This window comes from Cygnus olor, chromosome 3, assembly GCF_009769625.2.
Source record: "Cygnus olor isolate bCygOlo1 chromosome 3, bCygOlo1.pri.v2, whole genome shotgun sequence".
NCBI classification, from domain to species: Eukaryota; Metazoa; Chordata; class Aves; order Anseriformes; family Anatidae; genus Cygnus; species Cygnus olor.
In genome coordinates, this window is record NC_049171.1 from 68,468,400 (window position 1) to 68,487,392 (window position 18,993).

The following is an 18,993-nucleotide window of genomic DNA, read 5'->3' on the forward strand; positions in this document are numbered from 1 at the left end:
CCTGTTGTACTGGGTCAGGCTGGGATGTTAACTTTCCCTGCAGCAGCCCATACAGTGCTGTGCTCTGCACTCGTAGCTAAAACAGCAGTGGTATCACACCAGTGTTGTGTTTGCTGCTGAGCAGTGCTGGCACAGCATCAGGACTCTCTCTAACCCTCCTAGGGGGTGGGCAAAGATGTGAGAAAAGAAACATCACCAGGGCAGCTGACCTAAACCAACCAAAGGGATATTCCATACCATATGATGTCACACTCAGCAATAAAGGGCGGAAAAAGGAGGAAGAGGGGAGGGGTGGGCTCTCATTGTGAAAACGTCTGTCCTCCTCCCGAACACCGGCTACGTGCGTTGAGGCCCTGCTTCAAGGACGTGGTCAAGTATCGCTCATTTGTGAGAAGTAGAGAGTAATTTCTTTCCTCTGCACTTCCACACAGCCTTTACTTGTTTTGTTTACTTTTCCCTTTCCCCCTCCCTTTTCCCCTTTCCTTTTTTTCCCCTTTAGTTAAACTGTTAATTGTTTAGTTAAATTGTTTAATTAATAATAATCTTTCCTTAATAATTATTTTTTTTCTTCCTTTTAACTAAATCATCCTTACCTCAACCCGTGAGTTGTTCTTTCCTTTACTTCTTCCCCTCCTCATCTAAGGAGGGGGAGTGAGAGAGCGGTTGTGGTGTTCAGCTGCCTAGCACAGTAAAACCACCACACCTGTATGGATGTGACCTCAGTGTGGGTTGGTGCATTTCTATCTGTGATTCCAGAAGGCAGACTAATTTTGAGCCCAGTTTCATGGAGATTTGTGTTCTGTAGAAGTCTGGAACAAGAGCCCTTAACTGGCAGCTCATGAAGGTTTTCATCTATTGCAGCTATACCACTTTGTCTCTCAAGAGACAAACCAGGGCCAAAGACAAACAAAGCAAAAAAAGTGTTAAACACAAATAGATGGATAATGAAAAGAAAAAAAAAGGCATGAAGTGCATGGGAGAAGCACTGAAAGCTGAGGAACCCAAACCCAAGACAATACATTTCAGGCTGAAAAACCAAGACTCAAGACCACCATTAACCTACTTCCATTCAGATGATACAAAACCGACTTCCCACTTGAATAGATTGCTTATTGCAGAGACAAAGTTGCTGCTCCCAGCCTACAAAAAATGTTAGACACCCTAAATGCTTTTGCTTTTTACTTCACAAAGCCACACACCAACTAGCAAGACTTAATAAAATACCGATTCTATTATCATTAATAAATGTACTCAGAATGCAAAAATGTTCTTTGAATGGAAGTTTGATTCTTAGGGGGAAATGAGCAGCAACACAACAAAACAGTAACACTGGAGAACATAACTCTTTTTCTTGAAATGACCATGCATTTAAAAAAGAATATGCAAACACATGAAGTGCCCAGACTACCTTGGAAACCTCATGTTTCATCACCTGAAGTGCAATACTTTATCATCTTACACAGTTCATCATTTTCCCACTCCTATCTAACCAGAAGTGAGAGCAGAATACTGAACCAAACTTGTCCCAAGAATGCTATTGCTAACAAATTATTATGTGCAAATGTCCAACAATCTTTGCAAACTATATTTAATCAGAAATGTGGAGGTTAGCAAAATTGATTCTAGGAACTGATTTTGTTGATAATACTTTAATAGAAATCTGAAAGTAATTGTATGTACTTTGCTGTTCCATTAAAAAAAAGTTGAAGAGTATTCCTTTTACTCACATAAGGCTAAAGGAGATTAGAAACTTCTATAAAGATGAACAAGCAGAAATGAGAAAATAGAGCAACCAATACTCTTTAGACAGAAGAAAGCCCAGAAGACAATGGAACACAGATACATGAAATTTCTACCTGTTCAACATTTTTGTTGTTCTCTAGGTAACAACAAAGTGACATATTTCTCATTTTTAATTTTTTTTTTTTTTTATTTCCCCATCCCCACTCCCTGAAGTCATCATGCTCAACAGCTTTCAACCCTTTATTTTTCCCTGGTATATTTTTTGCTCCTTTTTAAGATTCCTGTCAGACGTCTGTCTTCTTGTTCACTAGAGAACAAGTTTGTATAAGAAACCTTTCCTGTCTATTAATACATAGGCTAGGCTGATTTATATTATAACAACAGGTTCTATAACACTGCAAACAACTCCCATATCCTTTCTAGGATCACCAATGAATTTGAATAGAAACAATATTTCCAAGTAATTTGGTTCTCTTTACATAATTTACAGTAACATGTAGGTAAGATGTAAGCATATACACGCACGTTTCTCTGGTAGTTTTAAGGCACAAGCACATTTGTGTTTCAAATTACTGCACCTCTTCAAAAGCATTGTTCCATAGGTATTCAAAGTGCAATTTTAAGGATTAACTCAAGCCAACCTGGCCTCCGCCTGCTCTTCTGCTGTTCCTAACTGGATTTTCTTACCATATTCTTTGCTCTAGCACTAGCAGTAGCACAGCTATAGTAAGCAGGTTCAAAAAAGCTCATCCAGCTGAAAGCTGATCATTCATTCTCATTTGATTATGATACAGCTCTTAGGCAATTAATTTAAATTGGGGCTGCTTAGTCCCCCTTGCCTCTCTCTGCAGTCTCTTTGATATGTGCATTGCTTTGACAACTAGTTAGTGAGGGTGTTCAGGACACAGGCAAGAGAATGGCTACAACAGTAGAAAAGGCATTACTACTGTGAGGTAGCAACACCCCTTTCATTTTATAAATCCTCAAGTTTAAAAACTTTTTTTTTTTTTTTTAAATAAAATCTAGTTCTCTGTAAAGCACTTGAGCCACAAGTTTATTTTGCCTGCTACCATACTAGCTGGTTCTACATGTCTATACTGTTGCTCCTCCTGTATGACTTGTTTGTGCTGAATTCTTAATATAAAAAGCCCATCCACACACATGCTTTCATGGGAACATGAGGGCCTCACAGTGAAGTTTTACAATACAGCTAAGTCAACCTAACGGCTCACTGTCACCAAAATAAGGTAGCCTTATCCTTTCACCACTGTCTCCCTGCTGTTGCCTTTGCACTGGCTCAGGCGCATATGATCCCTGATTTGTCTGAGCTTGCTGTACTGGCAGAAAAAAATGATGGAACAGGAAAATTGAATGGTTTTCATCAGTTTATCAAGAGAGGTCAGGTGAATACTAACACAAGGAAACATGGGACACCTCTGTCAATGTAAAGAAGTTATTTAACGGCTTTGGCATCCTTGTAGAACTTGAAGCATGGTAATGGGAACGCTTGAGGCGAAGAGCAGGGTGAGAGAAGTAGTGTTTTGTGTTTTTTATGCATTCACTTTAAGATTATTTAAGATTACTACATTTTAAGATAATTAACTGCTAGAATGAATAATAAAGTAGCATTCTTTATTTTTCATTGCTATTTTATCTTTTCTTTTGCATCACTGTTTGCCAACTTACCAACAAATCATAATATAATAAAATAATTACTCACCAACAAATCCTTTTTCCCCAACTAGTTTAAGGGCAATTTTATCTGCCAAAACAGAAGAATTTCCATGTGCAATGTTAGCAAAAGGTCCAGCGTGAACAAATACCGGTGTTCCCTGAATAAAAAAATATACATATTTCATTAATATCATGGATAGGTAAGAACACAAACTCAATTGACTTGCAAGCTAATCAAGATGATACACAAATCAAAAGCTCATAGAATAAAAAGTGGAAACTTGGAAACCATTAAGCGAATAAAAGCTGGTTGTTTCCCTTTATCCCACAAACACACCAGTGTTAAGATAAAAAGCTTTAGACAAAAAAAGTCCATTTTTTCCATGTAAGATGAGAACTGTATAACAGAAGTGAAATACTCATGTTACATTTTCCTGTTTTACTAACACTGAACAAATCTCACACAAAATATAAACAAACACCTGTTCTTACTGCTTCCTCTTAGAAGTAATCATACATAATTGTTTTGTTCACAGCAAAGACAGTTACATTTTTTGCCACTGGTACATTAAATTTCAGGTTTATTCTAAGAAAACTTTTTATTTTTTTTTTTAATTGAGGTAGGAAAAGGAGAATATGCATACACATTGGCAGAGGATGTTCTCCAGAGACCAAACAACTAAGCTAGATCCTAAAGACAATTCTGCCCTGTACATGTCAGAGAAGAAACAGTAGAACAGGAGCAGAAAAAGTAAATAAACCAGAAATTGAGCCCTATAACAAGACTGATGTATATTATTACCATCACAAAACACTGATATCATACTGTTTACTTAGAAACCAAGAAAAAAAAATAAACCCTATCTGTTAACAATAGCATACTACAACATGGATAGGGCTTTAGGCATTTATGCAAAAATTTAACTTGAACTAGGTACACCTTCAAAGCTTCTTATAACACTAGGTATCAATTATTAGGAAGTACTGTGCAAAATAAAAGATTATTCTTATCCCAAAGGACTTGGAACTTACAAATAAAATGCAAACCATTTGTACCAACCTAAGTCTATCTTTCCTTAAGTTTTACTTCCACCTTAATCCAGTATTTACCCTCATAGCATTCAAATAAATAAGACTGCTGTTTCCAGCTACTAGATTGAAATCCACAGGATTTATTCTCGTTTGTGTTTTATCACTAAGAAAGTAAAATTAAATTTAATGAGTCCTTAATTTCTTGCAGCAAGCAATTACAGGTCCACAGCCTATTACAGCCCAGAGCACACAATGGAAGATGTGACACATGGAAGCTCCAGAATATCAGTACCAAAGAGGCCCTCTGACACTAACTAGAAATCAAAACACACTACTAAAACCACTGGCACTGCAAGACACGCCTCTGGACATCTGAAATCCACTGGAAGATAGGGGGAGTTATGTGAGTGGTCTTTTGACAACGGCAATCCTGGAAGGAAGATACAGTTTAGGTCCTTATGGGAACAAACTCCAGCAGAACCTCAGGAGCCTCCAGCACAGCCTGGAATAGAGACAATTTCTTCCCTGGCCAACTTCAGGCTCTCTGTGTCAGTCCAGCTATCTCACTCTGCAGAGTGCCCCTTATTTTCATTACACTCTTAATAAGCTATATGAGGAAACAAATAGTGGCACAGGGACGCATTCTGCTGACTGTTTTCAGTACAGGAAACAGTATTATCCAAGCGTTAGTGAAAGAAAATAAACCCTGAATGTCAATAAATATCTGAAGTTATCTGGCAGCTAGAAGGATGTTTATAATACTTATTACCATCTTTACTGTGTGTGGCACTTGAAATGTAACATGAGCAGATGAGTACGGAGCAGACAGACTGCAACTACAAAGAGTTGTCCCATACAGCAGCAGCTGCTCTATTACGCATGGTATAAATAAATGCTAAACATTATGGAATTGGTTCACAAGGGAACAAATCTGTCATGACAAATATGGATAAACACTATGAAATCATTATGTACATTTCAAACAAAGTAATCTTAATTCTACAGCATTAGATACAAGTTCTGCTGAAGCCCGCATTTATTGCGGGTGGAGTCAACAGCACTAAGCTAGCATTTTGCCATGTTTCCCATTTTGAGATTTTCCTGTCACTCCTGTTTCTAAAACACTAATTCCTTGAGGTGGCATTTCTGGTGACAGAATAGCAGGGTCGTGATAGAAATTGCCAAGAAATCTCTTTTAAGAAAATAAATAAAATACACAAGTCAATTCACATGGAAAAAAAAAAAGCATTCACACGAGTTCAATAACATGCAGGACTAATATTCAGTCATTTTTGATTTATGAAATGCTAGACCTCTTCTCCAGTGCATATGAAGTCCTTACAAAGCTAGTGCACATCTGCTGAGTAGGCCATTCTTCTCCCTCTATCATAGGCTCTTAGAAGCAACTCCTCACAACTCCAGCACTCAACAGCATACCTGCCTACAGGCTCTTCGCCAGATCACATAGAAGTACAGCTATCATCTCTGCAATGGGTGCTTGAAGCTACTGCAGTCAGCCACTATTAATTACAAATTATGCCAAATTAACTGTCAGTATCAGCTAGAAATCACCCAGAAGATCTCCTGCTCCCTCTCCTCGGGCAGTCTTTTTGCCATTCCCCGATACCAAAGTGGACCTGCCTTGTGGAGCAGTTTCATCTCTAACTTGCAGGACAGGTCTGTGGCACAGTCTGAGCTACATTTGTGGTCTGTGTAATTATATTATTCTGTTTTTCACCACCACTGTGTTATAGACAGTGGATGTGCTTGTCACAGGATCATTTCTCATGTTACTATTGTCAACTCATGGTGCTGGTGCTAAAGGTCTTTACACTTGTATAGAGAACTTGTTCTTTCTGAAGAAACAGGATTATGTTGCCCAATTACTTGCTATTGTTAGTCTCTTTGGAAACTTAAAAGGTCCCTCTTCTTTTGGATGCTGCTTACTAGGATTATTTCAAGTGTAGTTTGGGCTTCAAATTTCATTTCTGGCTTGTGAGAAAAAAAAAGATTTGAAATTTACACACACATCAGAAATATATTGTTTCCTATAACAGAAGGAATATTATTACATCCACCATCTCAGAGTACAGTAGAATTAGGCTGGCTTAAAATCTGTCATGCTGGAGGACTCTACACTCTCAGGTGGATCATTGCACTACAGCCAAATGAACAAGGCAAAAGATTGCCCTTATTTCAGGAAAAACTGGAGCTATCAAAATTAGCAGCTATTAAAGACGTTAACTTAAAAATTAACAATAGTGAGAGCTATTTATTCACAAAATGGGACATGAAAAAAGCTTGAAGCTCAAGAACAGTAACAACAGCATGGGCAGTAACAGAATAGGCCATTGCACCTCTATACACAGTGACAACACAGCCCAAGGGGAACACACCAAGTAAAGCACAGCATTATGTTTTGGGCCCCTCACTACAAGAGGGACATGGAGGCCCTGGAGCGTGTCCAGGGAAGGGCCACAGAGCTGGTGAAGGGCCACAGAGCTGGTGAAGGGCCTGAAACACAAGTCCTATGAGGAGCGGCTGAGGGAGCTGGGGTTGTTTAGTCTGGAGAAGAGAAGGCTCAGGGGAGACCTTATTGCTCTCTACAACCACCTGAAAGGAAGGTGTGGGGAGCTGGGGATCAGCCTCTTCTCACAGGTAAGTACTGATAGGACTAGAGGGAATGGCCTCAAGTTGCGCCAGGGGAGGTTCAGGTTGGAAATGAGGAGACATTTCTTCTCAGAAAGAGCAGTCAGGCATTGGGACGGGTTGCCCAGGGAAGTGGTGGAGTCACCGTCCCTGGGGGTGTTCAAGGAAAGGTTGGACGTGGTGCTCAGGGACATGGTTTAGTGGGTGGCATTGGTGGTAGGGGGATGGTTGGACCAGATGATCGGGAAGGTCTTTTCCAACCTTAATGATTCTATGATTATCTTGGAAAAGATTTCGACAAGCTGGAGATTTTCATTTGTGGATAGATGGCTAATACTAGCCTGCAAGTCAACAGGTACTCAACAGGTGACAAAAGTTCATCTTTGAGACTCATATGGCAGGAGCAGAGCACAAAGCAGTCTTCTGAGCTGTTTTAGTTTGCTGGCAGTAGTTTTAAAAATAACTTCGTAAGAAGAATTTTTGGGAAAATAACCTTGGGTACTACAGTCAGGGCCCTCCTAACAAGCAATAGTTGCTGCAGATGTTTCAGCTATACCATAGCTTGGACTAGAAAAGAGCACCACAAACAGGCAGAAATTTTATTGCATCGAAATACAAATATAAAGAAATGCAGCAAAACAAAAAAAAAAAGAAAAGCATGCCACATCCAGAACCGAATGCCTGCTGATCAAAAGAAACTCTTCTGACAATTATAGTTGTCTTCTAGAACACTACAACAAAACATTATTTTCTAAGAAGTATGTGAAGTGCAAATAGTGACACATTAAACAGAATCAAAGTTACTTTGTCAATGAAGCTTAGTACACACTATCTGAGCAACAATTTAATACACATTTCTGGCTACGACATTTTTCATTCTACATGACCTCCAGTTTCTGCTATTGGATTTTTTATTAAGTTCTGACACACACACTCATATGCCTCATACAGCCACATGAAAGAATAGATGTTCTTTGCAGAAGAAATCAATTAGGATGGCTATAGCAAAACAATACGTAGCGTGAAAAATTCTGGTTTTCTAATATTCCTTGAGAATAGCAAGTTGTTGCCATCCAAACACAAAAGCAAAAACAATTATCATTTTGATATGCTGTAGAAAATGAGACTTTTTATCATCTGGGGACTGCTCTGGTATTTTTTCTACACTCTAAGTTCTCACCATGCGAGGAATTGCTATGAGATAGTCCAGCTATGTAATTTTGATGGCCAAAATTTCAATAAAATTAATTAGATTTCTTCCAAATGCATTTGTTTTCAAATCTGATTCATTATTTCCCATTTTTCTCCCCCCCCACACCTTGTCCCCATGAATGTCATTCATCTTTCAGCTCACTACTGAAAAGACAATACTAGACTGCCCAGTCACTAAGTTCACAGTTGTACTAAATTCTGCATTCTTTGAGCTGTTGGAAGAAAGCTCACTAGGATAAGTGTAAAACATTCCTTTTACAGACCAGCAAAGCTTCATTTAGTCCCTGAGGGCACTATAACAAGAAAGGGTGGCTAGTAGCCCGCTTTTCAAAAACCATAAATGGGCAGAAGGACCCTCCTGTGTTCCTGAACAGCACAAAAGATAACACCTAATAGAATGGCCTCATTGAAGCATCTGCCTTCTACACAAAATGATCCATCACAGGAACATACATGTATAGCAAACAGATAAAAAGGAAACTCCTCTAGAAGAGGGGATGGGGAACAGAAGGAAGTTTACAACTCAGAAGCCCAACCTGCCTTCCAGTGTGCTCAGAAGCAGTTCCGCAGTACGCTGCAGCTTGTTTTTAGCTCCAGGCAAAATTATGACTAAAGCCAGACTCTCAAACAAAGAAAAAAAAGACCAAAAAGGTACAAATGCAGCTAGGGTTGATTAATTAACATACACAAACGAACATTTGCTAAAATGCCTTTACAGAGTCGACCCTGGCTTGAACCCTGAAAGTTAAGTGCAGTCACTAGAGAGAAGTATGACAAGCACAATATGGAATTTGAAAGCTGGAGAAGAAGGGCAGACATCACAAGCCATACTCACCTCTAATGTTTGCATTAGTGTTGGCTTAATTGCATCTTTCATCAAAACTGCCAAAGCACCTGTTACTCCCTAAAAAACAAGAGTTCACATTTTAAGGAATTCAATTCTAAGGTGCAACATTACTGAGCTTGAGATTAAAGTTAAAACAAATACAAAACACTTTACAGTTCAAAGGAAAAAAAAGTGTGCTCATAAACCACAATGGATAAGTAGTGTTAGTATTACACAGCAAATCTATTTAAATGTTAACTCAAGATTTCTAATGTATTCACAAAGTGTGCCAGAAATAGTAATGATTGTACTGTGGGTATAAGTACCCTTTAAAAGATGGCAGGTTAATATTCTTCCCTTTTCATAGAGAGACCAGAAGCTGAGTTATTAAGTGATCAGCACGACATTCATGGAAACAAAAGATGAAGTGAAAGCAAAGGCTACTAAGACTTGAGAAACCAAGATGACAATAACTTGATAAAGGTGCCTAAAGAAATGACAGATGTATTTCTTTCATGACAGAATCAACAGCATGAATCAATAGCTAGCAACAACCAGAAAGGGTATTTTGCAAGACCTGTACAAATAATAGACACAGGATGAGAGCAGGTCTAGGAATAGATAATGAATGCACCCCGAGATCAAAAATTAAAAGCGCCTTCTTGTTACGACAAGAAAACAAAAGGGAACTGAGGGAATTGCTGTGTTCTAGTTAAAAAAAATGAAATAAAATAAATCTTACTCTTCCCTAAAGATATCAAGTATAAATCTTATCTAGCGTAGGCTGGATAAGAAGTATAAGTTTCACACTGATTGAATTTAAGAGAAAACCATGACATCATTACACAGCATTTACACTAAAATTCAATGCCCATTTTAGAAAAAAATGGCTACAGAGTATGCACAACACTATCACACTACAAACTATCTAGAAACCACATGCACATATTCCCATTTATTACTAAATTATTTTGATTCTTAGAAGAAAATGTATTTGGTTTTAAAAGAATTAGATCATGGATAGAAAAAATATAGCAGTGCTACAAGGAATATCTCATAACATTGCTGGAGAACACAAAAAGCTGATTTGAAACATCATTTAATTGAAAAGAAATATTAAAACCAAATAAAAATACCAGCCGCTGTATACTGTTTAAGGTTGAAAACCATGGATCTGTTATCTGAGTAGCCTATTAGGAGTTAAACAATAATGTTCAAATAAAGAAGAGCAATGAAAATAGTGTCTGTAGAACTCTCCACACAGCTCTTGCCCATTAACCCAAATTTGAACAATCATACTCTGTGTTAAAATCTTAATGATAGACAGATGAGAAAGATTAAAGTACACTGTCATTACAGAAATACAGTATTTTATACAAACTGAAGTTTCCTCTTTCTGAACATCACATCCGAACATAGACTTCAGAAGAAAATGAAGCATTGTATTTGACCTCAGATAAAAGTGAATTGAAAGCAAAAGAGTAAAACTGATTTCTGCTAAAGCTTAGCAAGTGTTTCCTTGGAGGGAAGGGAAGGGAAGGTTTTATCTTTTTATGCTCCTTTCATTCTATAAACTCCCACTATCTACAAATCCCATTAGACCCACACAAAGAAGTAATATGAGAAACTGGTAGCAAAACAATACAGTTTTCCTTCTTCTAGATTAAGAAAGAATAATTTTTTGTTTCTTAACATAGTAAATTCTATACGTTTCATTCCTAGCTTTAGGATCCAAAACCCAAGAAAACTCCAGTGTCAGCTCTCTGTGACAGTGTGTGAGGCTCCACCTCTTCCACAGAAAAAGCCTGATGCTATTCTGTACATATACCCAACTACTCAAATGAGTCCAAAGCTGACAGTCTAAGTACAAAGAAAAGGAACATATCTTAAAAAGAAAAACAAAATTATTGCCACTTTTCACTTTCACAAGTTTCTATACAGATACAGACTGTTTTAATTTGTAAAGATTATAAACAACTTATTTCAGATAAAGAACTTAAAAATGCGTAACAAAACTCACCAGTTAAACAATGCTTCACCAGTATCCCATAAAATTTTCTAACGTTAGAATAAAATGTAAATTCAATACTTTATCAATGTCTTCTTTTCACGACCACGTAAAAATAACTGCTACTGCTGTTGCCTTTGATTTCTTGTGTTTTAGTCACCTTAGTCACATTTAAAATAAGTCTTTATAGAAAGTGGGCATATTTTTTAGGATATTAAATTTAAAATTTGTTCCATATAACCACTTCCTTTATTAAAAAAGGTTTAATGGATTTTAAAAATTTGAGGCACTTACAAAGTCCCAAGCCTAACAATGTTACAGGAAAGTGAACAAATTTCATTGCTAGTTATTTCTTCAATAAAACCTGTTTTTTAATCCTTCTAGTTTACAGAAAAAAATATATTATTTCTCCTGTTATCACAGTGCTAAATTTGAATTCAAGAAAAATCAGACTTTTCAATTAAAAATCAGACTTTTCACTTAACTAACATATCTGTAAGCCTGTTGTTTTCCTGCTGCTTGATCAATTCTGCAGCCAGCTGGTATAGCTTTTCTCACACTAGAGGCACAACTCTTCCCCCTCCCAACACCAGCTGAACTAAACGATGTTTACGACTAAACTAGCAGTTACAGCTAGGAACAAGTTGTTTGTATTCTGTCTCACAGAAAGCAGTATTATGTACTCATGCTCATCAGGAGGTTACAGGCAATAGAAATATCTGAAGAAAAAAGCTGATCAATTTTACCCATTTTCTTCCTGCATCTCAATTTTTCCAATATCATATAGAATAAGCTATACATTTACCATCTATCGTGCTAAAGAGAAACAGCTGCTGAGGCTTTCAGTACATGAAGACATATTTTACAACCTTACCATCTAAAAGACAATTGTAATTGTAAACAATATTCAACTTTCTGGAGAAAAAAAGCCAAATGGTAAAACTTTATATCAGGTCTTTCAGGTGGTCAATAGCAAGTTTAACTACCTGATCAGCCCTAATGCTCTTCTTGTGAAACCTGTTCGAGGACTGACAAGTAAGTGTTAACTCATGCCAGCTGTAACATTCGATTAGAAGTAAAATTTCTGTTGTCTGCTTCATGCTGGACCACCAGCTCATTCAAAGCAAGCACGCAAACCACTATTTGCTGACTCAAGCTATGTTGAGTGGAAAGAAGATTTTGGGGGAGAAAACAGTAACAAAGAAGAGGTGGGAAAAAAAAAGGACACTTTTCCCCTACCCCTCCTAGTCAATAATGGCTCATATCTTCTCTCCTTTGCTTTCTGATAACTCTTCACTAACCTGATAAAACAGTGGAGAAAAAAAAATTTTATGTGCATCTGGGCACAACCCAATGTATCTGAAGCAGAAAGCATAGAAAGAGACAAACTCCAATTAGCACACATCATATCTGTCTGCCTTCATGGTTCTTAGATCTGTATTGTGTCAACAATAGTCCTTAAAGCCTAAACAGCCTATGAAGTTTTCATATCCATCTGCCATGACTGTCAAATTTTTTGTTCCTTCATATCCCCAATCCTCCAAGCAGCTAGCAAACAATTGCCATAGCTCGCTTGAGGTCCTGGATCTGATTCGCAAAGCCATGTGAGGAATCAGGTTCCCATTTCTAATTCAGAGGTGGGTAAATTTTTTTTTATAGAAGAATTAGAGGCTTAGACACTTACACACCAATTAAGCATGTAAGAGCCTAAGGATCATTAGCTGTCTACTAACTCTCTGTCAGCAGAAAGAAGTATAACTCAGGATCAAATGTAATACAGAGACACATCTCTCTTGGGTTCCCTTCTGGAACTGATCCCAAGTACTACTTCTGGAAGTAATACTCCTTCCATCTTCCCATCAGCCATCGGGGCAGGTGCGCTCCCCAGGACTGCGAAGATCACAGAGCACAAAGTAAATTATACACATGACACAGGAAAGGCAAACCTAGATGAAAACCCCACACTTTCAAAGCCACTTCCATAGGAATGGTCTCTGAAGTTTATCGGGAGTGGAAATGAAAGCCAGCATTAGATGACAAGCAAGGTGATTGAGAGCAACTACTGTGAAATGAGTAAGGGTTATACAGACTGAAGGGCAGAGAAACAGCACATTTCTCTAAAAGAAAAATAATGAAGCACTTATATCTTCCCTTTGTTTGAAACTATAGTCCCTAACAAAATGATAATATTTTTCTACAATATCAGTTCTGCAAAAAACCTAAACCTTAAACCAAGAAGGGCTGTAACTACTTGCGTTTAAAGTAAAGTATGTACACAGTGTTTCTGTTGAACCAGGGAACAAAACATATTCGGCTGACAGATCATTTATAAAAATAAATATGAAGCTTTTTTCCCCCCCCGGAATTCTCAAAATCTAACAGCATGGTAGAGAAAGCAAACTGAGAAGTCTTATTAAAAAAAAAAAGTGACTTTTATTTAATATTTTTTTCATAGCTGCTGAAATACTAATCTAGGGCATACATACCCATTTAATTTCACATAAAGATATGGCATGTGTCCATCAAAACTTTTCTATGCTGTAAAAGCCAAAAACCAATTCAGTCTTCAAAATACTGTACAATGAACACCACATTTTGGCAAAGACTTCTATATGTTCCATTACAGAGGCTAGATATTTAATCCATTACTCTTATGGAAGGAGTCTTCTCAATTCATGAAATATTCAATTTATCTTTTTTCTATTACTTCCAGCATGCCGCTGCATCTGGTTTATATCTGCCAATGTATATTTTAGGTTTTACCATTGTATTATTATAAATATACTGAATATAAAGTCAAAATTAAGAGCAATTGTGTTTTTGTGAAGTATAGTGCGTGCACTTCTGGAAACAAATCACAGAAGGTTTTAGTGGTTTTGGTTCACATAGATTTCAGTGATCTAAGGACTACTGTCAAACATTTAAACTTAAATAAATTCAACCTTGGTTGCATATATAAAAGCACAAACCCCAGATTTATTTTTTTTTTAGTTGCAGGTAGGACTGACCACCACCCATTACTCATGTTGGGCAGAAAACACACCTTTAAAATGATAAAGCCACGTTTAAATTTGTTAAAGCTATAAGCACTTTCAGTTCTTTGGGCTAAAATGTTCCACGCCAAGTGGTTATGATACATTCAAGCTTTTAATCTTGATTTTGTTTTATGAAAATTTAAGCCAAAATGATTGAACTGTTCTTGGAATAAGAGTATTGTAAAAGCATGTATAGCATTTTTCCTACATTCACTGGTCTTGATGTCTTTCCTTTCTGAGCTGTAAGGATTTTGCACCTCCTCTCTGCCCCCAGTTCTGAAGGGGGGTGAAAATTCAGGGTTCAAACCTCTTATCACATGTGAAAATTTTCTCAAGATAAAAACCTTTGGAATACCAAAGTTACAGTTCACAGTCATCCATTTGTGAATGCTTAGTCCTGCCCCATCCTGCCTATAAAGCTTTAGCTGCAACGTGCAGTGTGCTTACAGCCTAGGGTATCTACACTACACATCAGGCTGGACCAGCACTTAATAAGGATATCTGCACCACAAGTGAAGATCTCTTCTCCTCGATCCTAAAGGAATCCTCTTCTAACACACAGGCGGAGGAGACGGAATCTGTGCAGTCCAAATGAAGAGGAGTCAAAAGCCGGGCTTGCAGAAGCACAGTAACAACACAGGCAGCACAAGCAGCTGGGGTAGAGCGGATCACGGAATCACAGAATCATCTAGGTTGGAAGAAACCTCCAAGATGACCGAGTCCAACCTCTGACCTGACACTAACAGGTCTTCCACTAAACCATATCACTAAGCTCTAAATCTAAACGTCTCTTAAAGACCTCCAGGGATGGCAACTCAACCACTTCCCTGGGCAGCCCATTCCAATGCCTAACAACCCTTTCAGTAAAGAAGTTCTTCCTAATATCCAACCTAAGCCTCCCCTGGCACAACTTTAGCCCATTCCCCCTCGTCCTGTCACCAGGCACGTGGGAGAATAGACCAACCCCCACCTCGCTGCAGCCTCCTTTAAGGTACCTGTAGGCAGCGATAAGTATACTGCATTTAAAGTCTAGAAATGGTAAGTTTAGTTGCAGGCTGTTCAAACAGACTGATCACCAATAGGAACAAAGATGAAGCACCACCCAACCTAACTGAAACTTATCTTCTTTATATGTATGAATTATGATATGGTATGCTCTTTGATCATACATCTCTTGCTATTGTTTCCAGAAGATTCAACTTTATACATTATCCTTCCACAAGTGCAGTACAGTACAGTTATTTGTAAGTGCTCTCCCTTGTACAAAGTAATACATATTTAATTTGAGGAAGAAAGTCAGAAAAGCCACTACTAATTTCCTTTTTGGACATTTCTTAAATCGACAACACCATGACATCTGATTTCATCACCAACATTAATAACTATGAAGAAATTAACAATTGTTCCTGTTTCCAGAAAAAAAAAAACAGCACAAACAAGGATTAAACTCAAAAGTATTCACTAATTTTGGGTGCTCACCCCTAGTCAACATAAAAATAATTTCTCCCTGTTCAAAGTTTTTGATAGTGTTTCACCCTTTCCACAGATTTGATTGGTTTAGCTCCTGAGTATCAAGACGGACTGAGGAACACACAACTCCTCATGTACCATGAGAATCAGTTTGTAAGGAAACAGCATCATACACAAAACTCTGAAGAACACCGGAATAGAATTCAACTCTCCTAAGAGGCGCTTTTTTGCCTTAACCGTGAAACCATATTCCTATTCTTCGTATAGTTTTCATCCTCACTTGTACCACACCCTGCAAAGGATGTAAGAGTTTCTCCACTTCAGTCATGATCTGCACCAAAATTGTCCCTGTACACGAGATGAAGAGACCATGCAGAAGACAAAGAATGCAATAGTATAGCTGCAAGATGAACCTAATACATATCTTTGACACTGATGATATTTGTTTTTCTGGGCAGTTCTTCTTTTGTATAATATAGAAAAATGCTTTAGAGAAATATTAGAAACATCTGCTCAGCACATGTGACACTATCAAACAACTGAGATGCTAAGCACAGGATGTTTGTTTAGAAAATGGTAAAGAATACCAAAATACAAAGACATTTTACTGAGCATACATTTCATTTTATGGACATAATGGAAAAATTTTGAAGTTTTTTGTGCACTTTTCAGAATTTCAGCCCTAACGTATTTTCAAAGAACAACTATAGATGAAACAGACCATAGAAAAGCAACTGCTTCTATTCATCAAGCTGATTAGCATTAAGTGGTTGAAGACACGTTAAATATTTTGCAGTATTAATACATTAAAGTACCTTCATGCAAGGGTAGCATCAATAATTCATTTAATTATTTTTAAATTCAATTACATTTAATTTTTTTGGATATACACTATAAGATAACTTGTTCCCCACCCTCTACCAGCTGAGCCAGACAGTCATAGTCAATTGAAAAGGAAAATCAAACCTTCAGCAACTGGAATATTAAATGCAGTTCTTCATAAAGGATATCCCAGAATTTATATGACACATGTAAAGGTGCCTTAAACTGTGAGTTTCCCGTATAACTGGGAGTAGTTTTTGCTTTGAATTTTAATGATGATCTTACTTAGAAATTTTTATACGCTTATCTTCATTTCAGTTGTAAGCCCATGAGAGCCAGATACTATATTTTCATTTCTTTGTCAAAATGGAATCTGTTATGGTTGTGAAGACATTCCCTGCTTGCGGATTTGCTATGTTTGCTGACAACGTTCTTTTGCTCGTTCTTAAAATGCAGCAAATTTGTGCAGTCGTCCATATAAAAGGGACAAATGTGATAAAACACTTCACTGAATAAAGGGAATAAGTCTGTGTGATACTGGCTGTCATTGCCATCAGGGTGGCATGAAAGCACAGCTCTAAGGCATATCACAATTGCCACAAGGATGCATTTTGATGACAGATAAAGCATGAACACAAAGCATTATCACGTTTACTGTATTTATGGTGTGCTGTCTATTTGCAATACATGATCTTAAGTTGGCAATTAGGCCTCAGAATACAAGTAATGTGATTTTACAGTAAATTAGTACCAATCAGCGAGCCTACTCCTAACATGCAGCTGGATTACAAGGGTTAATGGGCAGCTTTTGGCTGCACCAGAACCTGCCACACACAGACAGGTGTGAACTTCCAACCACTGCCTACTGACTCACAATCTGGTATAAGAACTAGGATTTGACAAAGGAAGAACGTATTAACCTCTTTCAGAAGTTGAAGGAAGGAGTTAACAGAACCTATGATAGCATAGGTGAGGAAAAAAAGTTTTAATGATGTGAGGAGATAACCCTACCCCAAGCACCTACAAAACATGAACAGTTTGTTTTCATTCTGATCTAGTGGTATAAGCATTCACATGGTAACTATCATTGTAATATCTGAGCACACTTCACAAATACAGTAGCAAACATTACCAGCTCTCTCAAATAGGAAACTACACTCTTTGACTCAGTCCAGCACCAAATTTGTTTGTCTTAATAACTGCAGAAATCTATCCAAGTAGGTTATGGAGAGCAGAGACATCCTGACCCAGATGTTACCAGAAGACTTGGAGGAATAAGTTCTACATCTTGTTCTCATTGCAAGCAAGTTTTGGCCAGAAGATCTTTCTTCGATATCTGACTGCATTCTTCAAAGCAAAAAGCTTGGCATGCACCTGCCCTTACAATGCTTCAAGAAGCAAAACAAACGAATCAGAGGTTATTCATAACTCTATAGCACTGAACATACCAGATCCTCTGCTGTTACTGGTTCTCCTTTCTTGTCATTAGCCACCACCATTTTCCCCAGCCTCTCCTTCATATCTTCCAGGCTGTTGGTGAGTGCCAGGATTGCCATAATTTCACTTGCAACAGCAATATCAAACTGAGCCTGTAAAACAAAAATGAGAAATTAGCCAAATCAAAGGTCAAATACTCGCAGGGAATTACCAGGAACAGACCCAGGAAAGATGCTGGAATTGAAACAAGTTCTAAATTGTAACCTACAGCTTTTGAGATTAGTCAGACTACAGTAACTTCAAACACTGTTTATAGTTCCTCATTAATGTTCTCCGTTACACTTCATTTACTTGGGGACTATTCTTGCAGAGTGCTTAGCCCCTTGGCTCACATTATCCTTAGCAGAAGCTCCCTGAAGGACCAAAAATTTTTCCTGTTGCAAAAAAAAAAGAAACACCACACCAGATGTGATTTCAGCTTTACTGGCATGAGCACAGCATTGTTGGGGCTTTGTTTTTATCTTAAATTCTGGTTTCAAAAACATTTTTGTTACATCTGATCATACTTTTCGATGTAAATTCAAATTTTAGTCTGTGCTGCCAGGTTTTATGCTTGATTTATGATGATGTAAAACATATACCTCCCCCCTTTTTTAAATGAGCAAATATCTGTTAAGAAAAACAAACAAGAACTATGTGCTATATCAATCCTATTGCTCTTTATATTATGGAAATATTAATATTTCTTCTTAATATTATGGAAGTTCATCCATACTGTGCAGTGTCTCAGCAGAATGAAAGCTGTGGCCTTTACTTTTCTTTAAGACCTTGCAGAACATATTAACAGTATTTGCATTAATTTACTCTTAGTAGAGCCCAGGCCGCATGCTGTCAGATATAAACAGAGAAGAAAGGCACAGAGACTACTGTCTTGTGCTAGAAGAATGAAATTGCGGTGAATGAGAAGAATTTCTTCCCTATGTTTCTGCTATAAGATTCTGTCTTGATGGCTACAGCCCAGAGCAGTCCTATTGAGACTGACCTCTATGTCATCCTGCAAGCTTAGTCAAAACTCCTGAGGCCAC

The 18,993-nt window shown here is 37.7% G+C and overlaps 1 protein-coding gene across 3 annotated transcripts in view; it reads right to left on the minus strand.

Moving 5' to 3' along the window:
• Nucleotides 1–18,993, minus strand: part of MTHFD1L (methylenetetrahydrofolate dehydrogenase (NADP+ dependent) 1 like) — a 149,209-nt gene that overhangs the window by 83,122 nt on the left and 47,094 nt on the right. For all 3 annotated transcript variants that reach the window (XM_040550572.1, XM_040550573.1, XM_040550574.1), the window contains 3 exons: nucleotides 17,920–18,060; nucleotides 9,146–9,214; nucleotides 3,464–3,575 (listed from right to left, as the gene is read on the minus strand). In XM_040550572.1, coding sequence (XP_040406506.1) covers nucleotides 3,464–3,575; nucleotides 9,146–9,214; nucleotides 17,920–18,060 — 322 coding nt within the window. The remainder of the gene's footprint in view (nucleotides 1–3,463; nucleotides 3,576–9,145; nucleotides 9,215–17,919; nucleotides 18,061–18,993) is intronic.